Genomic DNA, 26,551 nt, shown 5'->3' with positions numbered 1-26,551 from the left:
TAAATTTGTGATCCATTTTGTGGATTCTGTGTAGGGCATTGTAGTCAAAGTGAGCCTGTGAGCATAAGTATTTGTACTTGTTACATCATCTTTTTTTTTTTTTTTTGACAGGCAGAGTGGACAGTGAGAGAGAGAGGCAGAGAGAAAGGTCTTCCTTTGCCGTTGGTTCACTCTCCAATGGCCGCCGCAGCCAGCGCATCATGCTGATCTGAAACCAGGAGCCAGGTGCTTCTCCTGGTCTCCCATGCGGGTGCAGGGCCCAAGGACTTGGGCCATCCTCCACTGCACTCCCTGGCCACAGCAGAGAGCTGGCCTGGAAGAGGGGCAACCGGGACAGACTCTGGCGCCCCGACTGGGACTAGAACCCGGTGTGCCGGCGCTGCAAGGCGGAGGATTAGCCTAGTGAGCCGTGGCGCCGGCTGTGCTTGTTACATCTTAAAGGCACACCAGTGTGCTAAAAAGATGACCAAACTGAGGCTCAGGATATAAACCTGGATTCTAATTCCACATCTCCATTTATTTTCCTCTATGAAAGAGAAAAAAGTTAGCAAGATATCTTCAAATGTCACTTTGGAATAAATAAAAAAAAACCTATTTACTTATAAATGCTTAAGAATAGGAGGCAGCAAACTATATAAAGGACCAGATAACAAATATTTTAGACTTTGTGGGCAACACAGTGACTGTAGCAACTACTTAATTCCACTATTGAAACTGGCCATAGACAATATATAAACAAATGGATCTGACTGTGTTCAATGTTTTATTCACACACACAATAAGACACTAGCCATGGTTTACTTAGAAATCAGTGGTCAGTATATCTGAACTTAAATGGAATGTGGACTTCTGTCTTGTTCTTTTCATCTAACAGAAGTAATGCCATTGTTTGAGTTTTTCTAATCCAGATGTGAATAATCATCCTGGGTTTCTTCTTGAGTAACCACCATTAACAGTGTGATGCTTTTTAAAGAGTACGAGGTAGGTCTACTTTGGATAAAGGTCTGGCAGTTTCTTAAAAAAGCAAATAGCCTACCCCCTGAGCCAGCAGTTCTACTCCTGGGTGTTTACCCAAGAGAAATGAAAGCATATGTCCATAAAAAACACTTGTACAAGAATGTTCATAGTAGCCCTATTCATAATAGCTCCAAATGGGAAACGGCCCAGGTTTCCATCAGCCCAAGAATGGGTAAACAAATTGGTATGTCCACACAGCGGAATACTATTCGACAGTAAAAAGAAATGAACTATGGCTATACAAAATTTAAGTGAATCTCACAGTTAAGCTAAATGGGCAAGAAAGGTTTACAAAGATAGTACATACTATATGATTTCATGTACATGAAATTCCAAAGCAAGCAATGCTGGAAAAACGTTCAGAGTGGGAGTAGCCTGTGGGGCAGCGGGCATGCAGCTTGACAGGAAGGAGGTGGTATAAGGGATCCTTCACGTGATAATGTTCTTTATCTTGAATAGAAATTTGGATCACATAGGTGAATGCATTGTCAAAACCCATTTAATGGTACTTTGGAGATTGGTGTATTTAACTGGATTTAAATTTTATTCTCAATCTCAGCATTCATGCATTGTTTCAGGTTAAAGTGTACTAACATCCACAACTTGAAATGTATCCAGAAAATGAGTTGAATACAGCAAAATGTTAATTTTAAGATCTAGGTAGGTTTCTGGATGTCCACAAGTACATTTTATTCAATTTAGGTGCTTGTAAATTCAATTGAATATTTGAAATTGAATATTTGAAAAAAATTATGAATACATTCATGTATTTCTGTGTCTTCACCAATCTCATCATTCCTACAGATGTTTTATCTTTTCCCATGCTTTTTTCAGTGCATTTCTATAAGTGTTATATACTTGTGAGTATATATGGAATATACGAGAGTACTTCAAACAGGTCATAGAAAATGCATGTTATGAAAAGCATGAATTAAAAAAATTTGCACCAAAATAAACTTTCCACAAACTTTTTGAAGTAACCTCATATAAGAATAAGTAATTTTATCTTTTCCATTTTATATAAGTGATAGGAAAATTGTATGTTTTAGAACTTGCTTTTTTTCCATTTACTGTGTCTTAGCTTATTTCCATGTCAGTGTATATAGATGTGTTTGATTCTTTTGAATCAACATTCAGATAGCTCATAGTGTGGAAATATTTTTGATGAATGGTTACATTGTATCAGTTTTTCTCAAAAACTGCTGTGGTGCTTGTGTGCAACTGCTTCTCTAGGGTAGACTGAGAAGTGGAATCAGCAGTTTGCAATGTATGCTGATTTTGATTAATGGATTGTCCTCCTAAAAAGCTGTACCAACTTATACTCTCAATAATGTAGATGAAGGAAAACTGTGTCACTTCAATGTTTTGAGTACTAGATTTTATCATTCTTATATTTTTTTCACAATTTGATGTGATATTTGTATTTATCTGATTGGTTGCACTTGTCATTTCTCCAGTAATTGCTACTGAGCATGTTTTTATATTTGGTCAATTTCCACATCTTTGAATGCCTGTAATCTTTTGCTTATTTTATTTTTTTGTATTATGTTCTTACTGGTAACAGTACATTTTTAATACACTTTGAATGTTAAATCTTTAATATACTTGTAAATATCCTCTATAGTCTCTTGTTCATGTTTTTACTCTTGTCTCTTAACTCTTATTTTTTAAATTATAAAGATTTTAATTTAACATTACTGTAAATTTATCTCTTATAGGCTTTTCTTTATCACAACCTCACATTATTGAATGGCCATTATTTCCTCACTGATTTGAATTTTCTATTTTGTTTCATCAAATATTTAATTTTATATGGGTCCTTTTGGGATATTTTCGTGTTTTATTTCTCTGTATCCCTGTCATTATCACTCTATGGTGTATAAGTGTTGTTTAAACAATTGGGATATTTTCGTGTTTTATTTCTCTGTATCCCTGTCATTATCACTCTATGGTGTATAAGTGTTGTTTAAACAAAATTAAATGTGAATTTTTGTATCAGTACACTGTATCCTGTTTAGGTAACTGAGTAGTTTTAGCCTTACAAAAGTTGTTGAGCTTATGAAGAGAAAAACTCATGTGTAGAACAGTTGTCTGTTTGAAGTGGTAGACTTAGCTACGGCAGTTTGGGCTTCATGTCTCTTTTAGAGATAATGTTCTGTTTATCTTTTGTAAAACTTGTGGTTTGAAAATTTGTAAGATCTCATGAATTTCATTTATTTTCAAATTTACCAGTTGAAAGCATCTTATCAAACCAAATGGCTGTGTGGAGAGTTTTCTGAATTTGTGTCCATAAGTTTGTGCTTTTATCTTAAATCTCTCCTACTTTCTTTGGATTATTTTATTTTATTTTTATTTTTATTTTTTAGTTTTTGACAGGCAGAGTGGACAGTGAGAGAGAGAGGCAGAGAGAAAGGTCTTCCTTTGCCGTTGGTTCACTCTCCAATGGCCGCTGTGGCCGGTGCGCTGCAGCCGGCACACTGCGCTGATCCGAAGGCAGGAGCCAGGTGCTTCTCCTGGTCTCCCATGGAGTGCAGGGCCCAAGCACTTGGGCCATCCTCCACTGCACTCCTGGGCCACAGCAGAGAGCTGGACTGGAAGAGGGGCATCCGGGACAGAATCCGGCGCCCCGACCGGGACTAGAACCTGGTGTGCCGGCACTGAAAGGCAGAGGATTAGCCTAGTGAGCCGGGGCGCCAGCCCGGATAATTTTATTTTATTCCTCAAATAAAAACCTGGATTTTTTTTTTTTTTTTTTTGTGATAGCCCTAGTTACTTTTTACTGCAGGCTTTTTAAATTTTTTTAAAGGTTTATTTATTTATTTATTTGAAAGGCAGAGATACCAGAGAGAAGGAGAGAGAGAAACAGAAAGAGATCTTCCATCTGCTGGCTCACTCCCCAAATGGCTGCAACAGCCAGTGCTGGGCAAGGCCGAGGCCAGGATCCTCCTCTGGGTCTCCCACATGGGTGCATGGGCTCAAACACTTGGGCTGTATTCCGCTGCCCTCCCACATGGGAGACTGTTGCAGTTTCCTGGCTTCTGATTTCAGCTTGATACAAACATGGCTGTGATATTGAATCACCCTTCTCTGGTGGCTAATGATGTTGAGCACTTTTTTTATGAGCTATTTTGCGTGTTTTAAAAAGATTTATTTATTTGAAAGACAGTTAAATGAGAGATAGACAGAGACGTCTTCCATCTGCTGGTTCACTTCCCAAATGGCCACAACGGCCAGAGCTGAGCTGATCTGAAGCCAGGAACTAGGAGCTTCTTCTGGGTCTCCCACATGGGTGCAGGAGCCCATGGACTTGGGCCATCCTCCACTGCTTTCCCAGGTACATTAGCAGGAAGCTGGATCGAAAGTGGAGCAGCTGGGACTCAAACCAGTACCCATATGGGATGTCAGCACTGCTGGCCTGGGCTTTAACCCACTATGCCACAGCACTGGCCTCTTACTTTGCATTCTTTAAAATGTGTTTTCTTAGGGCTGGCACTGTGGGGTAGCAGGTAAAGATGCCGCCTGCAGTGCTGGCATCCCATAAGGGTGCTGGTTTGAGACCTGGCTGCTCCGTTTCCAATCCAGCTCTCTGCTGTGGCCTGGGAAAGCAGTAGATTGTCTAAGTGCTTGGGCCACTGCACCTACAAGGAAGACCCAGAAGAAGCTGCTGGCTCCCGGCTTCAGATCAGCCCAGTTCAGGCTGTTGCAGCCATTTGAGGAGTGAACCAGTGGATGGAAGATCTCTCTCTCTCTGCCTCTGCCTCTCTGTAACTCGCCTTTCAAATAAATAAATAAATCTTAGAAAAATATATTTTTAAAACTGTGTTTTGTTTTAAGAGTTCTTTGTTTTCAAATATCTTCTCCTAGTCTTTGGTTTGCCTTTTCATTTTCTTATATGCTTGAGTTCAGTTTGACTCTTCTCCAGTTTCACCTATCTACTAAGTTTTTAAATTTCAGAATATGAAATCATATTTTTAAAAATTATCCTGTTTTTAAATTTATGCTTGTTTTTCCTTGTTCTGTTTGCTGTTAACACTCAGTTTTTCAGCTGTTACTTTCTTTATTGAGTTTGACCTCAGATGTTTGGTAATCACAGGTTCTGCATTCCTCCTCATTGTGTTCATACTTTGCTGTCATGGCATTCAGGGATGTAGGTACCATATTTAGCCACAAGCTGGTCTGGGTGTGAGACTGCCTACTCTTTTATGTTTCTGCTAACCCAGGCAAGACATTGCCTACCTTTTCATCCCAAACATCCTGTTCCCTCTTGGTCCTACTGTCCTATTGCTAATTGCTTGACACTGGAGGCAGTTGTATATTGGAGGGAGAAGCAGAGTTGTACTCACTTGGTTGCTGCTGCTAAGCATTCACCTCTTGCTCTCGTCTTGGATGAATCAACACATTTGTTTCTGAGAGCCCTTCTCTGATGAAGTTATGTTCATTCCTCTGCCTGCAAAAGACATTTTTTTTTCCCCCAAAGAGGCCTTTTATTTAAGGAATACAAACTTAATGCATTTCATGAGAACAGCTTTAGAAATATAGTGATTGTCTTTGCAACAAAATGGAAGAATCTGGAAAACATCATACTGAGTGAAATAAGCCAGTCCCAAAGAGACAAATACCATATTTTCTCCCTGATATGTGACAACTGAGCACCTAAAAGGAAACCTGTAGAAGTTAAATTGACACTATGACTTGATCATAGTGACTTGAACTGACTGTTGAGGAACAGCTTACTATATTATTATTTTTACTATTTTATTTTTCCACTTCATACCATTAGTTGAATTCCTTACTTACTACAGAATTATTCTTAGGTGTTTAAATACCATTGAAAATTGATCCCTGTTAAAAATAAGAGTGGGAATAAGAGAGGGAGAAGATGTACAGTTTGGCACATGTTCCCTCAGACTTACCCCTAAGGATAAAGCTAAAAACTTGCCATGGGACTCCAAATCCCATTAAGTTAGCAGGTACCAATGCCATCTTACTAGTTAAAGTGATCATTTTAAATACATAACTTATCATAAAGATAGGAATAAATGTCAAAGGGATCACATAAATAAGACCAAGTGTCTGCTAATAATAATAGATAGAATTAAAAAGGAGAAAATGATCCAACATGGGAAGCAGGCCACACAGCAAACTCATAGAATGACAAATGCCCTAAACAGCACTCTGGCCTCAGAATCAGCCCTTAAGGCATTTGGATCTGGCTATAAAAAGCCCTTGAGAGCATTTCAGGCATGGAAAGCCAAGACACTGTGGCAAAAAATGACATACATGAAAGATCTCTGTGGGTGAGATCCCAGTGGAATGAAGGGACCATCAAAGAAGGAGCTACCTTTCTCTGAAGGGAGGAGAGAACTTCCACTTTGATTATGGCCTTGTCTAAATAATGTCGGAATATGTGGACTCAGAAGGCTTCCATAGCCTTGGCAGCTCATGACAAGAGCCTCGGGTGATCACTGATGTCATAAATAAGAGTGTCAGTTGTTAAATCAACAACAGAAGTTACTGTGCACTTGTTCCCCATGTAGGACCTCTGTCCTTAATGAGTGGTACTCTGAGAATTAATGGTAAAACTAGTCTTCAAACAGTACTTTATACTTTGTGTGTTTGTGTGGGTGCAAACTGTTGAAATCTTTACTTAGTATAGAGTTGATCTTCTGTATATAAAGGTAATTAAAAATGATTCTTAATGAAGAATGGGATGAGAGAGGGAGTAGGAGGTGGGATGGGAGTCAGGGTAGGAGGACAGGTATGGGGGGAAGAATTGCTATAATTCAAAAGCTGTATCTATGAAATTTATATTTATTAAATAAAAGCTTTCAAAAAAAAAAAAAGGAAAAGAAATAGTGATTCTTTCCACCGTACCTGCCCACCCCTACACACTCCTTCCTCCCTCCCCCATTCCTAGTCCCATTCTCCACTAAGATCCATTTCAATTAACTTTATACACAGACAACCAATTCTATACTAAGTAAAGAGTTTAAAAACTTGCACAAAACCAAAACTGTTCCTCAATAGTCGGGACAAGGGCAAAACAGTTATTTCTTTCTTTGTTTTTTCCTCTGGCACTTGATTGGTGGCTTTGATTTTTTTTTTTCTGTTTACTTGTGATAACTCTTTGAGGGAAGGAACAGATCTTATTCATACAGAAATTTCTATCATCTAGAGAAACACAATGTTTGAATGATACATTTTTCAGAGAATGGCAGTTTTGATTAGAAAAGATAAGATAGCTTGAGATTCCTGGGGAAAACAGGAATTGGGTTAATCTTGGTTGTTTTAACTTTTTCATATTACCATGATTTTAATAAACATGTGAAATATCAGAGTGTACATACCTACACATATATTTTATTACAATAATAGTAAATTATGATTAGTTTTTTTAAAAATACCTCATTGGGGCTGGCATTGTGGCATACTAGGTAAAACTGCTGCCTGCAATGCTGGCATCCCATATGGGCACTGGTTCGAGTCCTGGCTGCTCCACTTCTGATCCAGCTCCCTACTAATGTGCATGGCAAAGCAGCAGAGGATAGCCCAGTGCTTGGGCCCCAGCACCCAAGTGTGTGCAGGAAGAAGCTCCTGGCTTCTGGCTTCTGCCTGGCCCATCTCTAGCCATTGTGGCCATTTGCAGAGTGAACCAGCAGATGGAAGATCTTTGTTTCTCTCTGTGTGAAGCTCTTTCAAATAAATACTTCTTAAAAAAAAAAAAACACCTTTCTTTCAGTGGAGAACCAAAGGCTCTTTTAAAATAGTGCTGGAACAGCTGTATTTCCACATCCAAAATAATGAAGGTGGAGCCCTGCCTTGAAACATGTTAACTTAAAATGTATCAGAAACTCAAAAGCTAAAACTGTAAAAGGGATTGAAAGTAAATGTAGATGCAACTACTCATGATACAAATTAGAAAATGATGTCTTAAATAAAAAACAAAAACACAAGCAAAGAAAAAAAGGTAAATTGGACTTAATCAAAATTAGGAACTTTTCTGCCTTAAAGGATACTACTATGAAGGTTAAAAGAGAACACAGATGGGGAAAAAATTGCACATATTTATCTGGTAAGGTGCTTGTATACATAATATATAAAGATCTCTGAAAACTCAGTGATAAAGACCAACCCAGTTAAAAGATGAACAGAGGACCTGAACAGACAGTTCTAAAGAGACATACAAATGACCAATGAGATCATGAAAAAAAGCTCAACATCATTAGCCATTAGAGAAATGAAAATTAAACATCCACTGTATAAAAATAAAATATTGAAGGTTGATAAGGAAGAAAAATATTAGAGCCTCATTGATAGGAATGTAAAATGGTGCAGATGATTTGGAGAACAGTCTGCAGTTACTTAAAAAACTAAGTAAGCGTAGAGTTAAAACTGACCCCGCAATGCAACTCACTGAAAGCAGCCAGGTCCACAAGCATCTGTGGGCAAATGTCCATAGCATTGTTCACAATAACCAAAAAGTATGATACATCTTAGATATCCTTACCTATCAGCTGATGAGTGGATGATACAGTGGAATATTACCTAGCCATATACAGAAATAAAAGACTGATTTTTTTACTGCGTCATAGATGAACCTTGAGAATATTATGCCACACAAAAGAACCAGCCACAAAAGGCCACAGATTAAATGACTCGAATTCTATGAAATGTCTAGAAAACAGGCCAGTCTACAAAGGCTGTGATTGCCAGAGGCCTAATGTGGTACAGAGAAGAGGGGGGATGGAGATGAGTGTGGAAATTTGTGGGGCAGTATTGGAAATAATCTAAAATGTATTGTGGTGATGGTTGCACGACTCTGAATATACTAAAAATGGTTAATTAGTATTTATTTGAAAGACTGAGTAACAGAAAAAGGGCAAGATCTTCCATCTACTGATTTACTCCCTAAATGGCTGCAGCAGCTAAGGCTGAACACAGCAGAAGTCAGAAGGCAGGAGCTCCATTCGTGTCTTCCACATGGGTGGGAAGAAGTCAGGATATGCTGCTTCCCAGGTACATTAAACAGTGGGGGCTGGATTGTAAAGTAGAGTAATTGCAACTGGAAATGGCACTGAAATATGGAAATATGGGATATGGGCATTCCCAAGGGGTGGCTTCACCCCATTATGCCATAATGCCTCTTTCTTTCTTTCTTTCTTTTTTTAAGATTTATTTATTTATTTATTTATTTACTTGAAAGTCAGAGTTACACAGAGAGAAGAGAGGCAGAGAGAAAGAGAGAGAGAGTCTTCCATCCTCTGGTTCACACCCCAGATGGCCGCAACGGCTGGAGCTGCACCAGTCCAAAGCCAGGAGCCACGAGCTTCTTCCAGGTCTCCCACATGGGTGCAGGGGCACAAGGGCTTGGGCCATCTTCTACTGCTTTCCCAGGCCATAGCAGAGAGCTGGACTGGAAGTGGAGCAGCCGGGACTGGAACTGGCACCTTATATGGGATGCCGGCACTACAGGTGGCGCCTTTACTCACTACGCCATAGTGCTGGCCAACGATATACTTTCAATAGGTGAATCATAGAAGAATTCTCAGTTACCTGATCCAGATAAAGAATTTAAACTTGAACTTGTCCATATAATTAAACTTTTAAAGTATAAATAATGCTAATTGATTTGACAAATGGAAATAGTTTCTAGTTATCAGAATCCTCTGAAGAGAAGTGCAGGTACTGGTATCCAAGTACTTGAGAGTAACTAGAAAGTTTGCAGAACTGGAGAGACAGATCACAGGGTCTTAAAGTGTGTTGGGGGGGCATATATCCAAGCCTTGATGCAGCCTAATGACTTCTCCCTGTGGGGCTGGCGCTGTCGGGTAGCAGGTTAAAGCCCCTGCCTGTGGTGCCGGCATCCCATATAAGTCCCAATTCAAGTCCTGGCTGCTGCGCTTCTGATCCAGCTCCCTGCTAATGTGCCTGGGAAAGCAGCAGAGGATGGTTCAAGTCCTTGGGCTCCTGAATTCATGTGGGGGACCTGGATGAAGCTCCTGGCTCCTGGCTTCAACCTGCGGCAGCCCTGACTATTGCAACCACTGGAGAATGAACAAGTGGATGGAAGATCTCTCTCTCTTTCTCCCTCTCTGTCTAGTAACTCTGCCTTTCAAATAAAATAAACAAATCTTTAAAATAAAAAAATACAGAGTTTACCTGGTGTTTGTCCCAGGTTGCTGGCACAGAGCTTGTAAAAACCCTTGGAATTTCCTCAGTAATTGGAATGTCTTTAGTCCCCAGAAAGACAAAATGTCAGGAAGGTGAGACATTGAGCAAATCTGACATCCACTTTGCCTGACTTTGCCCAACCTCCTGGGAGGGAAGGAATGGACTGGAGATAGATTGCAGTCACATGGCCTGTGTGTTAACCAATCATACCTACACCAGTGAAGCCCTAAAATTCAAAGACACTGATGCATAGAGTAGGTGCCAGGTTAGAGAGTAGATGTGCTGGGGGGGAAATATGCCCTGATTCCATGAGGAGGACGCACAGAAGCTGCATTCCCGCCAACCCATATGTATCCTTTATAATAAGATGAGAATCTCAAGTGGAGGATTCCTGAGTTCTCAGGGTCATTCTAATGAGTGACCCAACCTGAGGGAGTGGTAGGAACCTTGTAGATTAGTAGTTAGTTCATCAGAAGTGCAGTTGGCCAGGAGACCTCTGCAGTGAGCCATTCTGTCATTTTAAATATATATATTTAAATTGACATATATAGGGGGGCATTATGGTAGGATGGGTTAAGCTACCACATGGGATACCTGTATCCCATATTAGAATGCCTGGGTTCAAGTCCCACCCTTCTTCGATCCAACTTCCTCTAATATACACCCTGAGAGACAGCAGATGATGGCTCAAGTACTTGGGTCCCTGTTGCCCATTTGGAAGACTCAGAGTTCCTGGCTCCAGGCTTCAGCCTGGCCCAGCCCTATGGGCATTTGGGCAGTGTACTGGCAGGTGGAAGTCAGTCTCTGTCTCTTAACACCCAACCTCTTGGGCCATCTGCCACTGCTTTCCCAGGCCATTTGCGGGGGGCTGGATAGAAGAGGAACCGCTGGGACTTGAACTGTCACCCATGTGGGATGCTAGCACCATAGATGGAGGCTTAACTTACTATGCCACAGCACTGGCCCCTTATGCCACCCTTTTTAAAAAAAAATTTCTTGGGAGGCAAAGAGAAGGAGAGCTCCCATCCACTGATTTCCAGATACCTGGAATGGCTGGTGGTGGGCCAGGCTGAAGCCAGGTCTGCCATGTGGATGGCAGAAATGTAACTACTACTCATTAACAGCAAGCTGGAATTAGGAGCCAGAGACATGAATCAAACTCAGGCATGGGAGTCTTTTTTTATATATTTTTTTAAAGATTTATTTTATGTATTTGAAAGAATTACAGAGAGAGGTAGAGACAGAGAGAGAGGTCCTCCAGGAGCCAGGAGCCTCCTCCAGGTCTCCCACACGGGTGCAGGGGCCCAAGGGCTTGAGCCATCTTCTACTGCTTTCCCAGGCCACAACAGAGAGCTGGATCAGAAGAGGAGCAGCTGGAACTAGAACCGGTGCCCATATGGGATGCCAGCACTTCAGGCCAGGGCTTTAACCTGCTGTGCCACAGTGCCAGCCCCAAGAGACATGGGAGTCTTAAGTGCTAGGCTTAACACCCACTCTTACCACATTCTCTTTTTCTTTACATCAATGGATATCTATGTTGATTCTGTAACTTTGCTATTGTGAATAGTGCTCCAGTGAACATGGGGTTGCAGGTGTCTGTTAACATACTGATTTTAATTCCTTTCATTAAATACTGAATAGAACCGGCGCCGTGACTCACTAGGCTAATCCTCCGCCTTGCGGTGCCGGCACACCGGGTTCTAGTCCCGGTCGGGGTGCCGGATTCTGTCCCAGTTGCCCCTCTTCCAGGCCAGCTCTCTGCTGTGGCCCGGGAGTGCAGTGGAGGATGGCCCAAGTGCTTGGGCCCTGCACCCCATGGGAGACCAGGAGAAAGCACCTGGCTCCTGGCTTTGGATCAGCGCGGTGCACCAGCTGTGGCGGCCATTGGAGGGTGAACCAACGGCAAAAGGAAGACCTTTCTCTCTTTCTCTCACTGTCCACTCTGCCTGTCAAAAAAAAAAAAAAAAAAAAAATACTGAATAGAAGGATTCCTGGAATGTGGTAGTTCTGTTTCTAGTTTTTTGAAGAACTTCCTTATTGCTTTCTATAATGGTTGTACTAATTTACAGTCCTAACAACAGTGTTTCAAGAGATCACTTTCTCCACATTTGTTATGTTTTTTCTGTTTTTATAATAGCCATTCTAACTGGAGTGAGGTGATATCTCACTGTGGTTTTGATTTGCAGTTCCCTAATGATTAATGATGTTGAGCATTTTTTTAAAAGATTTATTTTATTTACTTGAAAGAGAGAGGTAGAGACAGAGAGGTCTTCCATCTGCTGGTTCACCCCCCAAATGGCCACAACGGCTGGAGCTGGGCTGATCCAAAGCCAGGAGCCAGGAGCTTCTTCCTGGTCTCCCACGTTTGTGCTGGGGCTCAAGGACTTGGACCATCCTCCACTGCTTTCCCAGGTGCAGTAGCAGGGAGCTGGGTTGGAAGTAGAGCAGCTGGGACTAGAATCAGCGTCCATATGAAATGCTGGTGCTGCAGGCCGGAGCTTTAACCCTCTAAGGCACCATGCTGGCCCCATGATATTGAACATTTTTTTCATGTACTTGCTGACCAGTTGTATATCCTCTTTAGAGGAGAAATGTCCAGTCAAATATATTTGCTCATTTTTAAATTGAATTATTTGCTTTGTTTGCTCTTGAGATGTCTGAGTTCTTTCATGGAGCCATTCTTGTGGAGGACTGAGGCCTTAGTTTATGGTTGGTACAGAATTGAATTATATACCGGTTGGTGTTGAAACCAAGTAGCTCACACTCATTTCTCCTTCCCCTGGTTGGCACAGGGAAACCTTGGCCTGTTTTTTTGATGCTTGATTTCTTCTTTTGTAGAGTCCGTATGAATCAAACCTCATTCATTGAAACTTTTTTAGAGTAAAATGCAGTTAGGTTAAGCTTTAAACGTTAAATTTTGCTGTAAAACATAGTTGTGGTATCATTCAAAAAATGTTTCTAGTTTTTTCCTGGTTTGTTTGTATGATGTCAAATCTCTTGACTTATTTTCCTGTCTTTAATGTGAATAATTAGATCCTCTTTTCAGATGGGAGAAGAGATTAGAACACTTGTCCAGGGTCACACAGCAGGGAAGTGGTTAAGCCGGGATCCAGGTCTCTGCTATGGCCTGGGAAGGCAGTAGAGGATGGCTCAAATGTTGTGTTCCTGCATCCTCATGGGAGACCCAGAAAAAGCTCCTGGCTCCTGGCTTTGGATCAGCCTAGCTCTGGCCGTTGTGGCTATTTGTGGGGTGAACCAGTGGATGGAAGACCTCTCTCTCTCTCTCTCTCTCTCTCTCTCTGCATCTCTCTCTGTGTGTCTGGAACTCTGCCCGTCAAATAAATTTAAAAAAAATATATTTTTTTGATGTTTCTTCAGTGTTTAAGTCCATGTAAATTTCTTTAAAAGATTTATTTATTTGAAAGAGTTACATAGGGAAAAAAGACACAGATCTGAGCCAGGAGCTTTATCTGGGTCTCCCACATGGGTTCAGGGACCCAATGGCTTGTACCATCTTTTGCTGTTTTCCAAGGCACATTAGCAGGGAGGTAGATTGGAAGTGGAACAGCCAGAACTTGAACTAGGTCCACATGGGATTTCCATTGTCACGGGTGGCAGCTTGACCTGCTTCTCCACAATGCTGGCCACCACGTTAGTTTTAGTTGAGTAATGTCTTAAAGAAATTTCTCAAATTAAAAAGAAAAATTACTGGGGTTGGCACTGTGGTATGACTGGCATCCCATATAGGTGCCCCAGTTCGAGTCCTGGCTGCTCCATTTCTGATCTAGCTCTCTGCTGTGGCCTGGGAAAGCAGGAGATGGCCAAGTCCTCAAGCCCCTGCACCTGCATGGGAGGCCCAGAAGAAGCTCCTGGCTTCGGATCGGCACAGTTGCAGCCATTTGGGGAATGAATCAATGAATGGAAGACCTCTTTTTCTCTCTCTGCCATTGCCTCTCTGTAACTCTGCCTTTCAAATAAATAAATAAATCTTTTTTAAAAATGCTTGTTTTCATTTTATTTGAAAGACAGATAGATGGAGAGAAATCTGTCTGCCAGATGCCAAATGCCTACAACAGCTGGGGCTGAGCCAGGCCAAAGGTAGGGGCAGAACTTGGTCTAGGTCTCCCACATGGGTGGCAGGGACCCAAGTACTTGAGGCATCATCTACTTGACAGAGTTGGCATTAACAGGAAGCTGGATCAGATGTGTAGTAGTCAGGATTAGAAATTGTGATATTATTTGGATGTGGCAATTATTTACTGCTATGTGCCAAATACCCACCTATCTTGAATGATTTAAGGTAGGGAACATGAGTAATATGAGAAGTACTGTTCCTGTACTTAGTGTTTACTGTTTACATTACATAACACCAAGGCAGATGGGACACATTGAACAGATTCCATTACTAATGTAGGATTCCCCATCATTGTGCTAAGCCCTTTAGTAGACTACACTGGAGTACTTAACTTACATGCAGTTTTACCCCTAGGTAAGAGCTGCAATTTATGACTTCTGTTTTTGTTTTCTGGTAGTTTTTCTTGGTAGGAGGAAGAGAAGCTTAGGTTGATAAAATTTTGCCACCCTTATGAATGGTCTTTCATATATGTTATTTATAAATGAGATGTTTTCATTTTTTAGAAGATTTTATTTATTCGAAAGAGTTACACAAAAAGAGAGGAGAAGGAGCTTCTTCCAGGTCTCCCATGCAGGTGCAGGGGCCCGAGGACTTGGGCTATCTTCTTCTGCTTTCCCAGGCCATAGCGGAGAGCTGGATTGGATTTCGAGCAGCCGGGACTCGAACCATCGCCCATATAGGATGTTGGCACTGGAGGCGGCAGCTTTACCTGCTATAGCACAGTGCTGGCCCCTTCATTTTTTAAATTTGAGTCTTACCATACACACAGAATTATTCTTTTTTTCTATGTGCTTCATTCAATTTTTTTTAAGATTTTTTTTTAATTTGATATTTGAAAATCAGAGTTACAGAGAGAGAAAGAGAGAGAGGGAGAGGTCTTCCATCCGATGGTTCATTCCCCAAGTGGCCCAAGCTGTGCCGATCCAAAGCCAGGAGCCAGGAGCTTCTTCCGAGTCTCCCACGTGGGTGCAGTGGCCCAAGGACTTGGGCCATCTTCTACTGCTTTCCCAGGCCACAGCAGACAGCTGAAACGGAAGTGGAGCAGCCGAGTCTTGAACCACCGGAGCTTCAGGCCAGGGCATTAACCCACTGCGCCACAGCGCCAGCCCCAAGAGAGAGAACTCTTGATCTGCTTATTTACTCTCCATATCCGCGGGAGCCAGGCATTCAATCCAAGTCTCCTACATCTTTGGCAGGAACTCAACTCCTTGAGTCATCTCTGTTGTCTCCCAGGGTCCACGTTAGCAGGAAGCTGGAGTCAGGAGTGGAGTCAGGACTTAAACTTAGATACTGCAAATGCAGGCATCCTAAGGTGTGTCGTCACCATTGTGTCAAATACTTGTCCTTGATTTTTAAGTAGGCTTAGGTCTTAGCAAAAGGATCTCATTCAAGTAGCAAAAACTCACTGCAGTGCTGGAAATAACTTGCTTGCTTCGGAGGATCACTAGTACATGGCATCCAGTTTTGGACATGATACTAATTTGTGTATTTTATGAATTAACACTTGATTGGGTACTTTTCTTCATTGTTATTTAGAAAGCAGATTAGGATGTGGCTTTTTAGAGTCTGATGTGTATTTCTTTATATTGTAACTTTGTAAATTATACTTAGATTTTTTTCCTGGAAATTTATGACCAAAATTTTGAAAATAGTATGGTGACAACATTTTTAGATAATAAAAGCATTCCTAAATAATAAAACTGTTACTTTGTTTCAAACATCTCCACAGTTTAGTATCTACTGCATGAGTTGACAAACTACTGTGACTACTGTACTGTGTTAGTCAGCTTTTTGTTACATTGAAATGCCCACCACAATGAAAAGATGAAAGAGAGAAATTTTTTTTAGCTCAGTTTTTGGGGGGTTCAAGTCTAAGATGCAGCAACGCCATTGGCTCAGCGTCTGGTGAGAGCAGTAGATGATATTGGCAGCAAGTTGCCAAGAAGGAATCAAGTGGCAAGCCAAGAAGTAGGCAGAAGCTAAGCTCATCTCTAGGCCTTTATAACAATCCTCTCGGGAGAATTACCTTCCAAGGGCATGCCCCTCAATGACCTAGGGCTCTCCCATAAAGCCCACCTTCTAAGCACTGTAATTGGATTAAGTTTCCACCTTCTTAGTGCCATTGATTTATGACTTTGGGGTCTAAAATTCTGCAGGGGGTCAGGAGCCACATCATATTCAAACCATTGCAGCCCCCATCTGCCCGTTTTTGTAAGTATAGTTTTGCTGGCAAATAGCCACACTTGTTACATATATGTATTTGTCGACTTTGGTCTACTTTGTAGAGGATTTATCCATTAATTCCCTTAAACATCTAGATCTGAAAGAATCTTTTTTCTGTATTTCATTGAAAGTAGCCTGTGAGCCTTCTGTGTGTTTCATTTCACTTTGAAGCAAACTCCTTTGATACTGGTCTTTTCTTTTTCTGCAACAGGATCACAGAATGTGGTAGGGAAGTGATGCTGTCTGAAGGTGACACCTGTCCTCCTCTCTTCCTTCTGTCCTCTCGCTCTCTATCTTGGCCTCCTGATTATTGGGAGGGACATTAAAATGAAATTGTTCTATTTTCCACTTGGAAAAGGCAGGTTGGTGTGTGTTTGTGATGGGCGTGGGGGTGGTAGGGGAGGATCCTGGCCTGCAATTGACAAATAAGTTATCTAGCTTTTGGCATTATGTGTTTGCAGTCAGCTTGGGGTCTTTTGAAAATCAGAAGAAAGCTGTGGAGCCACTCACCACAGGGAATAATGAATACATTCAGAAATATGTTATTACAGACTCTTGAAGCACTCTGAAGTTAATCATTGGAGGGGCAGTAGGGTCCATAGATTCTAGGTTAGGAACCCCTGCTCTCGTCCCTCTGCTAGAAAAGAGACAGACACAAGTAGGTTGCAAAAAGTTGGAAATAAAGCTGATGTGATTTCAGCTCTGAAATTTTAAATATTCTTTATGGTTGCTTTATCTGGAGATTTGTTTAATATTCTTTGGTCAATTTTTAAACATTTAAATATAAATGAATGCGTTTAGCAATATATACTAATAGATAACTTATTGTGTGAATAGTAATGCATTGGGTATGTATACCACATATTCTTTATCCCTTTATCAGTGTTTGGACACTTAAATTGCATGGGTTTTTTTACAATTTATTTTTTATTTATTTGAAAGGCGGAGTGACAAGGAGAGATCTTCCCTCCCCTAGTTCACTCTCCAAATGGCCACAACAGCCAGGGTTGAGCCAGGCTGAAGCCAAGAGCCAGGAACTCCATCCAGGTCTCTACGTGGGTGGCAGGTGCCTAAATACTTGAGCTGTCATCTGCTACCTTCCCAGGCACATTAGCAGGAAGCCAGATTGGAAACAGAGCTTCTGAGACTCAAACCAGCACTATGATGTCGAATGCTGGCATCTCAGGCCATGGCTTAACCCTCTGTGCCACAACAACAGCCTCTCTGTATAATCTTGATTGTGACCACTTCTGATGTTAGAACTTTGAATAGACATTTGAGCAGAATAATTTATTTAGATATTAATAAAATAAATCCTTGGTTCAGGATAAACACTTTCAAAACTTAGTGTTTCCAAATTGGAAAGGATCAAGCCCTCGACGCTGAACTGCGTGTGCCAAAGCACAGTGCTTAGCAAAGAGATAGTCCATTGATTGTCATGCTTGCTTCTGGTCTTGTTTGCTTTTCAGTTTTGCAAAAGCCCTTGCACTTGACTAAGCTATTTATTGAGCACCAGCTTCACAATTTTGCCTTCTCAGCATATTTCTTCATTATTATTTAAGTCAACTCACTTTCTAAAAACTAGATTTGTGCAAATAATTACTTCCTGTGAAATATGTATTTAATATACGAATTCTTTTCTGTTGGCTACTTAAAAGAGCATATAGGCCGGTGCTGCGGCTCAATAGGCTAATCCTCTGCCTGTGGCGCCGGCACCCTGGGTTCTAGTCCCGGTTGGGGCACCAGATTCTGTCCCGATTGCCTCTCTTCCAGGCCAGCTCTCTGCTGTGGCCCGGGAAGGCAGTGGAGGATGACCCAAGTGCTTGGGCCGTGCACCCGCACAGGAGACCAGGAGAAGCACCTGGCTCCTGGCTTCGGATCAGCGCAGTGTGCTGGCCATAGCAGCCATTGGAGGGTGAAACAACGGAAAAGGAAGACCTTTCTCTCTGCCTCTCTCTCTCTCACTGTCCACTCTGCCTGTCAAAAAAAAAAAAAAAAAAAAAAAGGCATATAAATATTGGGAAGTTTGTCCCACCTGAAATCGTCCTTTTTCTTTTTTTAAAATTAATTAATTTATTTGAAATGCAGAGTTAGAGAAAAAGAGAGAAGGAGAGAGAAAGAGAAACGGAGGTCTTCTGTCTGCTGGTTCACTCCCTAAATGACTGCAACAGCTGGAGCTCTGCCGATCCGAAACCAAGAGCCAGGAGCTTCTTCCAGGTCTCCCACGAGGGTACAGAGGCCCAAGGACTTGGGCCATCTTCTACTGCTTTCCCAGGCCATGCCAGAGAGCTGGGTTGGAAGTGGAGCAGCCGGGACTTGAACCAGTGCCCATATGGGATGCCAGCACTGTAGGCGGTGGCTTTACCTGCTACGTCACAGTGCCGGCCCCCCATCCTTTTTCTTTTTATAGAGTATCAGGTTCATTTTGGGAAACACTCTCTTGTGTATGGATTTTTTTTTTTTAAAGATTAATTTATTTGAGGAGCCAACATCATGGTGTAGCAGGTAAAGCCACCACCTGCAATGCCAGCATCCCATCTAGGTACTAGTTCATATCTTGGCTCCTCCACTTCTGATTCAGATCCCTACTAGTGGCCTGGGAAAAGCAGCAGAGGATGGCCCAAGCACTTGGGCGCCTGCTGCCCACACGGGATAACTATCAGGAGCTCCTGACTGCTGGCTTCCACCTGATTCCTGCCTGGCCACTGGGGCCAATGGGGCAGTGGACCAGTGAATAGAAGATCTGTCTCTCTTTGTGTTTCCCCCTCTCTCTGTCACTCTGCCTTTCAAGTAAATAAATAACGTTTATTTGAAAGGCAGAGAGACAGAGACAGACAGAAGGAGATTTTAATCCACTGATTCTCTCCTCAAATAGCTGTAATGGCCAGTGCTGGCTAGCTCAAAGCCAGGAGCCTGGAACTGACATCTCAGTCTCCCACATGGATGGCAGGGGTCCAGTTACTTGGGCCATCTTCTGCTTTCACAGGCTCATCAGCAGGGAGATGGATGGGAAGCGGAGCAGCCAGGACTTGATCTGGCACTCAGATATGGGATGCAGGCATCACAGGCAGCAGCTTTAACGTGCATTGCTACAATGCTGGCCCCTGTGCTGGGGCTTTAGGGCTCTGACTTTGAATCAGAATATGAGCAGTAGAAGCTACTTAAACTTGAAAGTACCAAAGGAAAGGAGGGTCTTGGGATTGGGGGTGGGGGAAGCTTCTTGCTGAAATACCCCTTGCTTGGGCAAGTTTATGCATCCTGAGTATGAGGCTACTTGGCTGTTCGCATGGCAAAGCTTGGCATCCTAGCCTTGCAATAAATGGTTGGTTGGTTGCTGAACCTGCCCAAGAACCTATGTGCGCACCCACATTCATACACACATGTGTCTCCATATTTCATACGTTTTGTTTTCTTTTACAGGTTTGATCTTGCTCTTCTACCTAGTTTTTTATGGGTTCCTGGCTGCACTCTTCACATTTACAATGTGGGTTATGCTTCAGACTCTGAATGATGAGGTCCCAAAATATCGTGATCAGATTCCTAGTCCAGGTAATTACATTGCAGTTATTGTGGCTTGTTCAAAAAATTGAGTTACAGTTTACCTTCACCGTAAATCTGTTTGCTACAGCAGGTAGAAGATGAAGAGTTGGGTAATGTGAAAGTTCTGTCCAGGGGCTGGCATTGTAGTGTAGTGGGTAGAGCGGCTGCTGGCGATGCTGGCATCCCATATGAGCGCTGGTTCATCTCCTGGCTGCTCCACTTCTGATCTGGCTCCCTGCTGATGGTTTCAGAAAAGCAACAGAAGATGGCCCACGGCGCTGTGGCTCACTAGGTTAATCCTCTGCCTGCGGCACCGGCATCCCATATGGGCGCCAGGTTCTAGTCCTGGTTGCTCCTCTTCCAGTCCAGCTCTCTGCTGTGGCCCGGGAGGGCAGTGGAGGATGGCCCAAGTGCTTGGGCCCCTGTACCTGCATGGGAGACCAGGAGGAAGCACCTGGCTCCTGGCTTCGGATTGGCATAGTGCCGGCCGTAGCAGCCATTTGGGGGTGAACCAACGGAAGGAAGACCTTTCTCTCTGTCTCTCTCTCTCACTGTCTAACTCTTATCTGTCAAATTAAAAAAAAAAAAAGAAAAAAGAAAAAAAGATGGCCCAATTTCTTGGGCTCCTGCACACAGATAAAAAGATGTAGCTCCTGGGAACTGATTTCAGACTGGTACAACCCTGGCTGTTGCAGTCATATGGGGAGTGAATCAGCAGATGGAAGCTCTCTCTTTCTGTCTCTCCCTCTCTCTCTGTAACTATAACTTTCAAATAAAGAAAAAAAGAAACAAAGATCTTCTATCTGCTGGTTCACTCTTCAAATGGCTCTGATGGTCAGAGCTGGGCCACAACAAAGCCAGGAGCCATGTGGGTGACAGAGATCCCACACGCTTGGGCCATCTGCTGTTGCTTTTCCAGGCTCATCGGTAGGGAACTGGATCAGAAGCAGAGCAGCCAGGATTCAAACCAGTGCCCCCATGTGGGATGCCAGCATTGCATGCAGCAGGTTGACCTGTTGCACCACAACACTTGTCCCTTTTTATATTTGAGAGGCATAGACAGAGAAAGCCCCCATCCTCTGGTTGACTCTTCAAATGGCCACAGCGGCCCAAGCCAGGAGCTTGGAACTCAATCCAGGTCTCTCACATGGGTGGTAGGAACCCAGTCGCTTAGACCTTTAATCCTGTCTCCTAAGGTATGTTTTAGCAAGAAGCTATAGTCAGTAGCAGAGAGCTGGGGACTGAATTCAGGCACTCCCATTATTGGGATATGGGCATTCCAACCAGTGGCTTAACCACTAAGCTAAACACCTGCCAGCTCTGCCTTGATTGTTGCTCATGATCATTGTCCCCAAAGTGCTGGCAGTTTTTAGAGAACAGTAACGAGTAGGAGTCCAGTGTATGTAATTCCAGAAAATGATGTAAGCAGCTGCTAGAGATGCTAGCGAAGGGAAGGTCCTACCTAGGGAGTCCCAGCAGGAGGTCTCAGTCTCTGTTTCTCTCTCAAGATTTATTCACAGGGCTGTGGCACAGTGCCAGCATCCCATATGGGCACCGGTTCAAATCCCGGTTGCTCTTCTTCCAATCTAGCTCTCTGCTTTAGCCTGGGATAGTGGTGGCAGATGGCCCAAGTGCTTGGGCCCCTGCACCCACGTGGGAGACCAGAAGCAGCTCCTAGCTCTCAGATCAGCTCAGCTGCAGCTATTGCTGCTGTTTAGGGAGTGAACCAGTAGATGGAATACTTCCTCTCTCTTGCTCACTCTCTCTCTGACTCTGACTCTGTAACTCTTTCAAATAAAACTTAAAAATATCTTTTAAAAAAAGATTTATTCATTTATTTGAAAGGCAGAAGGACAGGGAGAGACAGAGTGAGCTCTTCCATCTGCAGATTCATTCCTCAGATGGCCACAACAGCAGAACCATGCCATGCTGAAGCCGGGAACTGCATCCAGGCCTCCCACGTGGGTGACAGGCTGGGGTACTTAGCAAGCTGGGTGGGAAGCAGGGTAGCCAGAAGTCAAGCCAGCTCTCTGATGTGGAATGCAGGCATTCCTAGCAGCAGCTTAACACACTGCACCGCAGTGCCCATCCCCAATTATTTTCTTGCTATCTCAATTATGTGACTGTATTACCATTGAACATAATCTGATATATTTTAGAAATGTTAAACTGTTTACTATTAGATAAAATTTATAAGCTGTAAAACGCACCCAAAATTTTTAAGTACACAGCCTTTAAAAAAAATGATTTATTTTATTTATTTGAATGACAAGAGTTACAGAGAGAAAGGAGACACAGAAATCTTCCCTTCACTGATTCACTCTCCAAATGGCCACAACAGCTAGGACTGGTCCTGATAGGAGCCAGGAGCCTCTTCTGGGTCTCCAACATGGATGCAGCGGCCCAAAGACTTGTGCCATCTTCCACTGCTTTTCCAGGCCTCCAGCAGGGAGCTAGATCAGAAGAGGAGCAGCTGGGACTGAAACCAGCACCCATATGAGATGCTGGTACTGCAGACAGTGGCTTTACCCGCTACACTACAGCACCAGTCCCAAGTACACAGCTTTAAACTAAATTACTTAAAATTATTAACCAACTGGGGGCAGGTGTTTGGCATAGTGGTTAAGATGCGCTTATCCCCAGGGGGTGGGGCTGATGCTGTAGTAGGTTAAGCATCTGCCTGTGGTGCCAGCATCCCATATGGGCGCCAATTAGAGTCCCAGCTGCTCCTCTTCTGTTCCAGCTCCTTGCTGCTGGTGGCCTGGGAAAGCAGTAGAAGATGGCCCAAGTGCTTGAGCCCCTGTACCTGCATAGGTGACCTGCAAGAATGTAGGTGACCTGCAAGAATGATCTGAAGCTGGCTTCAGATCAGCTCATCTCCAGCTGTTTGGGAAGTGAACCAATAGATGGAAGACCTCTCTTTCTGTCTCTCCCTCTTTTTCTGTAACTCTGCCTCTCAAGTAAATAAATAAATCTTTAAAAAAAAAAAAAGCCCTCATCTACATCAGAGTACCTGGGTTTGATCCCTGACCCTGGCTCTTGACTCCAGCTTCCTGCTAATGAGAACCCTAGGAGGCAGCAGGTGATGGCTCGAGTAGTTGTTTTCCTCCCTCTCATGGGGGAGACCTGAAATGGGTTCCTAGTTGCCAACTTCAAGCACCTGGCTTTAGCTACCCGCCATTGGCCATTGTGGACATTTGAGCAGTGAGATAGCAGATGGCTTAATCTGCCTCCCTGTCTGTCAAATAAACAAACAAATAAGCAAATGCATATCAGTCCCTTAAAATGTTTCATGTGTGCACACATATGTATGTAGTACAAAGTTGTTCAATGTGGGGAATGTTTGGAGACTGCTGGTAAAAATTTTAAGAGTGTTTTTAAGCCCATTTATAAACCTGAATTATTGATCAAATACTTTCTTGACAAGAAAAACTCATCTTAAATTGAAAACTTTTTCTTTTCTTTTTTAAGATTTATTTTATGTATTTGAAAGAGTTACAGAGAGAGGTAGAGCCAGAAAGAGAGGTGGCTTCCATCCTCTGGTTCACTGCCCAAATGACCCCAATGGCCAGAGCTGAGCTGATCCAAAGCCAGGAGCCAGGAGCTTCTTCCAGGTCTCCCACGTGGGTACAGGGACTTGGACCATCTTCTACTGCTTTCCCAGGCCAGTGCGGAGAGCTGGATTGGAAGTGGAGCAACCAGGACTAGAACTGGTGCCTTTATGGGATGCCAGTGCCGCAAGCTGGGGCTTTAATTTGCTGTGCCACAGTGCCAGCCCTAAAAGCTTTTTCTTACAGAAAAAATATGCTTGACTTTTTTTTTTTTTTTTTTTTTTTTTTTTTTTTTTTTAGTGAGCATGTGCTTAACTTGCTCTTTATACATTGGTGTCAGTTCCTGGTGTGGAATTAATTGTTGGAAGTTACACTCCAAATTAATTATTCATATTTTAATTGCAAAAAAATGGTTTTATTGAAAGAAGAGTATTTACCTAGAGTTTAAAATGTGTAAGCCTGTTTCACTGAAAAAGGTAAACTGTATTTATGAATGTTTCCATAGAGTTGTATTTGAATGATAAAAGTGCTTTGAGGCCGGTGCCGCAGCTCACTGGGCTAATCGTCCACCTTGCGGCACCGGCACACCGGGTTCTAGTCCCGGTCGAGGCTCCAGATTCTGTCCCGGTTGCCCCTCTTCCAGGCCAGCTCTCTGCTGTGGCCAGGGAAGTGCAGTGGAGGATGGCCCAAGTACCTGGGCCCTGCACCCCATGGGAGACCAGGAGAAGTACCTGGCTCCTGCCATCGGATCAGCGCGGTGCACCGGCCGCAGCGCGCCAGCCGTGGCGGCCATTGGAGGGTTAACCAATGGCAAAGGAAGACCTTTCTCTCTGTCTCTCTCTTTCACTGTCCACTCTGCCTGTCAAAAAAAAAAGTGCTTTGACTTTGACTTTGATTTGCTAAAAATTTTCTGGGGACAGGCATTTGGTCTAGCAGTTGGGATGTTTGCATCCTTTACCACCTCTGCTTCCTTTTTAAAATTTTTTTGTTTAAGATTTATTTTATGGAGCCGTGCTGTGGCCCAGTGGGTTAAACTCCGGCCTGCAGTTCTAGTATCCCCTATGGGCACTGCTTCAAGTCCCAGCTGCTTCACTTCCAATCCAGCTCTCTGCTAATGAGCCTGGGAAAGCAACGGAGGATGGTTCATGTACTTGGGCCCCTACAACCACATGGGAGACCTGGAAGAAGCTTCTGGCTCCTGGCTTCGGATTGGCCCAGCTCCAGCTGTGGCAGCCATTTGGGGAGTGAACCAGGGGATGAAAGATTCTCTCTCTCTCTCTCTCTCTCTCTCTCTCTCTTTGTCTCTGTCTCTGTCTCTGTCTCTGTTTCTACCTCTCTCTGTCACTCTGTATTTCAAGTAAATAAATCTAAAAGAAAAAGATTTATTTATTTGAAGGCAGAGTGAGAGAAGGGAAGAGAGGGAAAGAGAGAATTGTACATCTACTGGTTCACTCACCAAATGGCCGCAGTGCTAGGGCAGGGCCAAGCTAAAGCCAGGAGCCTAGAACTCCATCTGGGTTTCCCACGTGAGTTCAGGGGTCCAAATACTCGGGCCGTCATCCACTGCTCTCCCAGATGCATTAGCATGGAGCTGGATCGGGAGTGGTGCACATGGGGTCTGAACCAGAACTCTGAGATGAGATGCCAGTGCTGGAAGCAGAGGCTTAACTTGCTGTGCCACAGCGCTGGCCCACTTCTGGTTCCTGACTCCACCTTTCTGCTGTTGCACACCCTGGGCAGCAGGAGTGATGGCTTAAGTGATTGAGTCTCTGCCACCCACATGGCTGCGTTGCGTTTCTGGCTCCTGGCTTTGACCTCAGCCAGGGGCCATTGAAGGCATTTGCCAAGTGAACCAGCTGATGGGAATACATTCTCTCTCTCTCTCTCTAATAAATAAATAATATATTTGTCTCAAAATGTTTTAAAAGCTGACAAAACTTAGAAATATTATTTGACAAGGGAAAAACGAATCTGGAAAGTACAGAGTAAAATGGCATCTTCTAAAAGTAAAGAACAGAGACTGCACTCCACTGTGGGTAATCAGCTTCCGGAGGCTTCTGATGGATCATGTCTGACATGAGTTTGAAGATTTTATTCTCTTTAATTTTTGATCTCTTCATAACAGGATAGAAGTGGGCAGCTATTGATAGTTTCAGTATTCCTGGGAACATAATTTTCCATGTAATTTACTGATACCTGCTCTTTTAGAAATAAGAATATGGAGTAGGAGAAAGGGGAATTGGATATAGTTAATTTCCTCTTTGTCCCTTATCTCTTAGGACTTATGGTTTTCCCAAAACCATTGAGTGCATTGGAATATACATTCAGTGCGTCTGATCCAAGCTCCTATAGAGGGTATATTGAAGACCTTAGGAAGTTCCTAAAGCGTAAGTATATTTTCTTAGGTAAATGATTTTAGTTATTATGTGAACTAGTACCAAATTATGATTACTTTTTAAAATGTCGTTCTTAGTATCTGTTGTGCCTTTTTTAATCCACTCCTGTTGAACACAGACAACTGAGAGGATGTGCATGTAGATTTTATAATTAGTCTGACTTAGAAATATCTGGGACTGAGCCTAAAGGATAAGTTAATTTGATTTTTCTGTTCTGTAATAAGTACACTAAGTTTCTTGGACACAATATTTATGTCTTCATTAGAACTAAAAATTTGATTAATAGAGAAAATCTGTATTGTATAAAAATAATGCCTGTGAGTATTTGGATGTTTGGCATCCAATGTAGTACTTACGTGGGCAACAGAATGTTTATCATTTTAAAAATATATCTGTATGTCTTACTTGAAATGTATGAGTTGTGAGTTTTTCAGTTACCAGTTTACAATGTTCTTTAATAGACATCCTTGCCCATTCTTTTCTCCTCTTTTGCTTGGTCTGCTCAGTCATGGGAATGA

The 26,551-nt window shown here is 42.8% G+C and overlaps 1 protein-coding gene across 4 annotated transcripts in view; it reads left to right on the top strand.

The window, feature by feature from the left end:
* Nucleotides 1–26,551, top strand: part of ATP1B3 (ATPase Na+/K+ transporting subunit beta 3) — a 54,854-nt gene that overhangs the window by 9,236 nt on the left and 19,067 nt on the right. The window contains exons 2-4 of one of the 4 annotated variants that reach the window (XM_070071621.2): nt 16,758–16,904; nt 19,967–20,095; nt 25,917–26,024. In XM_070071621.2, the coding sequence (XP_069927722.1) occupies nt 16,874–16,904; nt 19,967–20,095; nt 25,917–26,024 (268 nt within the window). In that variant the 5' untranslated portion in view covers nt 16,758–16,873. 4 annotated transcript variants of the gene reach the window in all.

This window comes from Oryctolagus cuniculus, chromosome 4 (genome assembly GCF_051225735.1).
Source record: "Oryctolagus cuniculus isolate XC-2025 breed Fujian yellow rabbit chromosome 4, ASM5122573v1, whole genome shotgun sequence".
Lineage (NCBI taxonomy): Eukaryota > Metazoa > Chordata > Mammalia > Lagomorpha > Leporidae > Oryctolagus > Oryctolagus cuniculus.
This window is presented reverse-complemented; position numbering and strand designations above follow the sequence as displayed.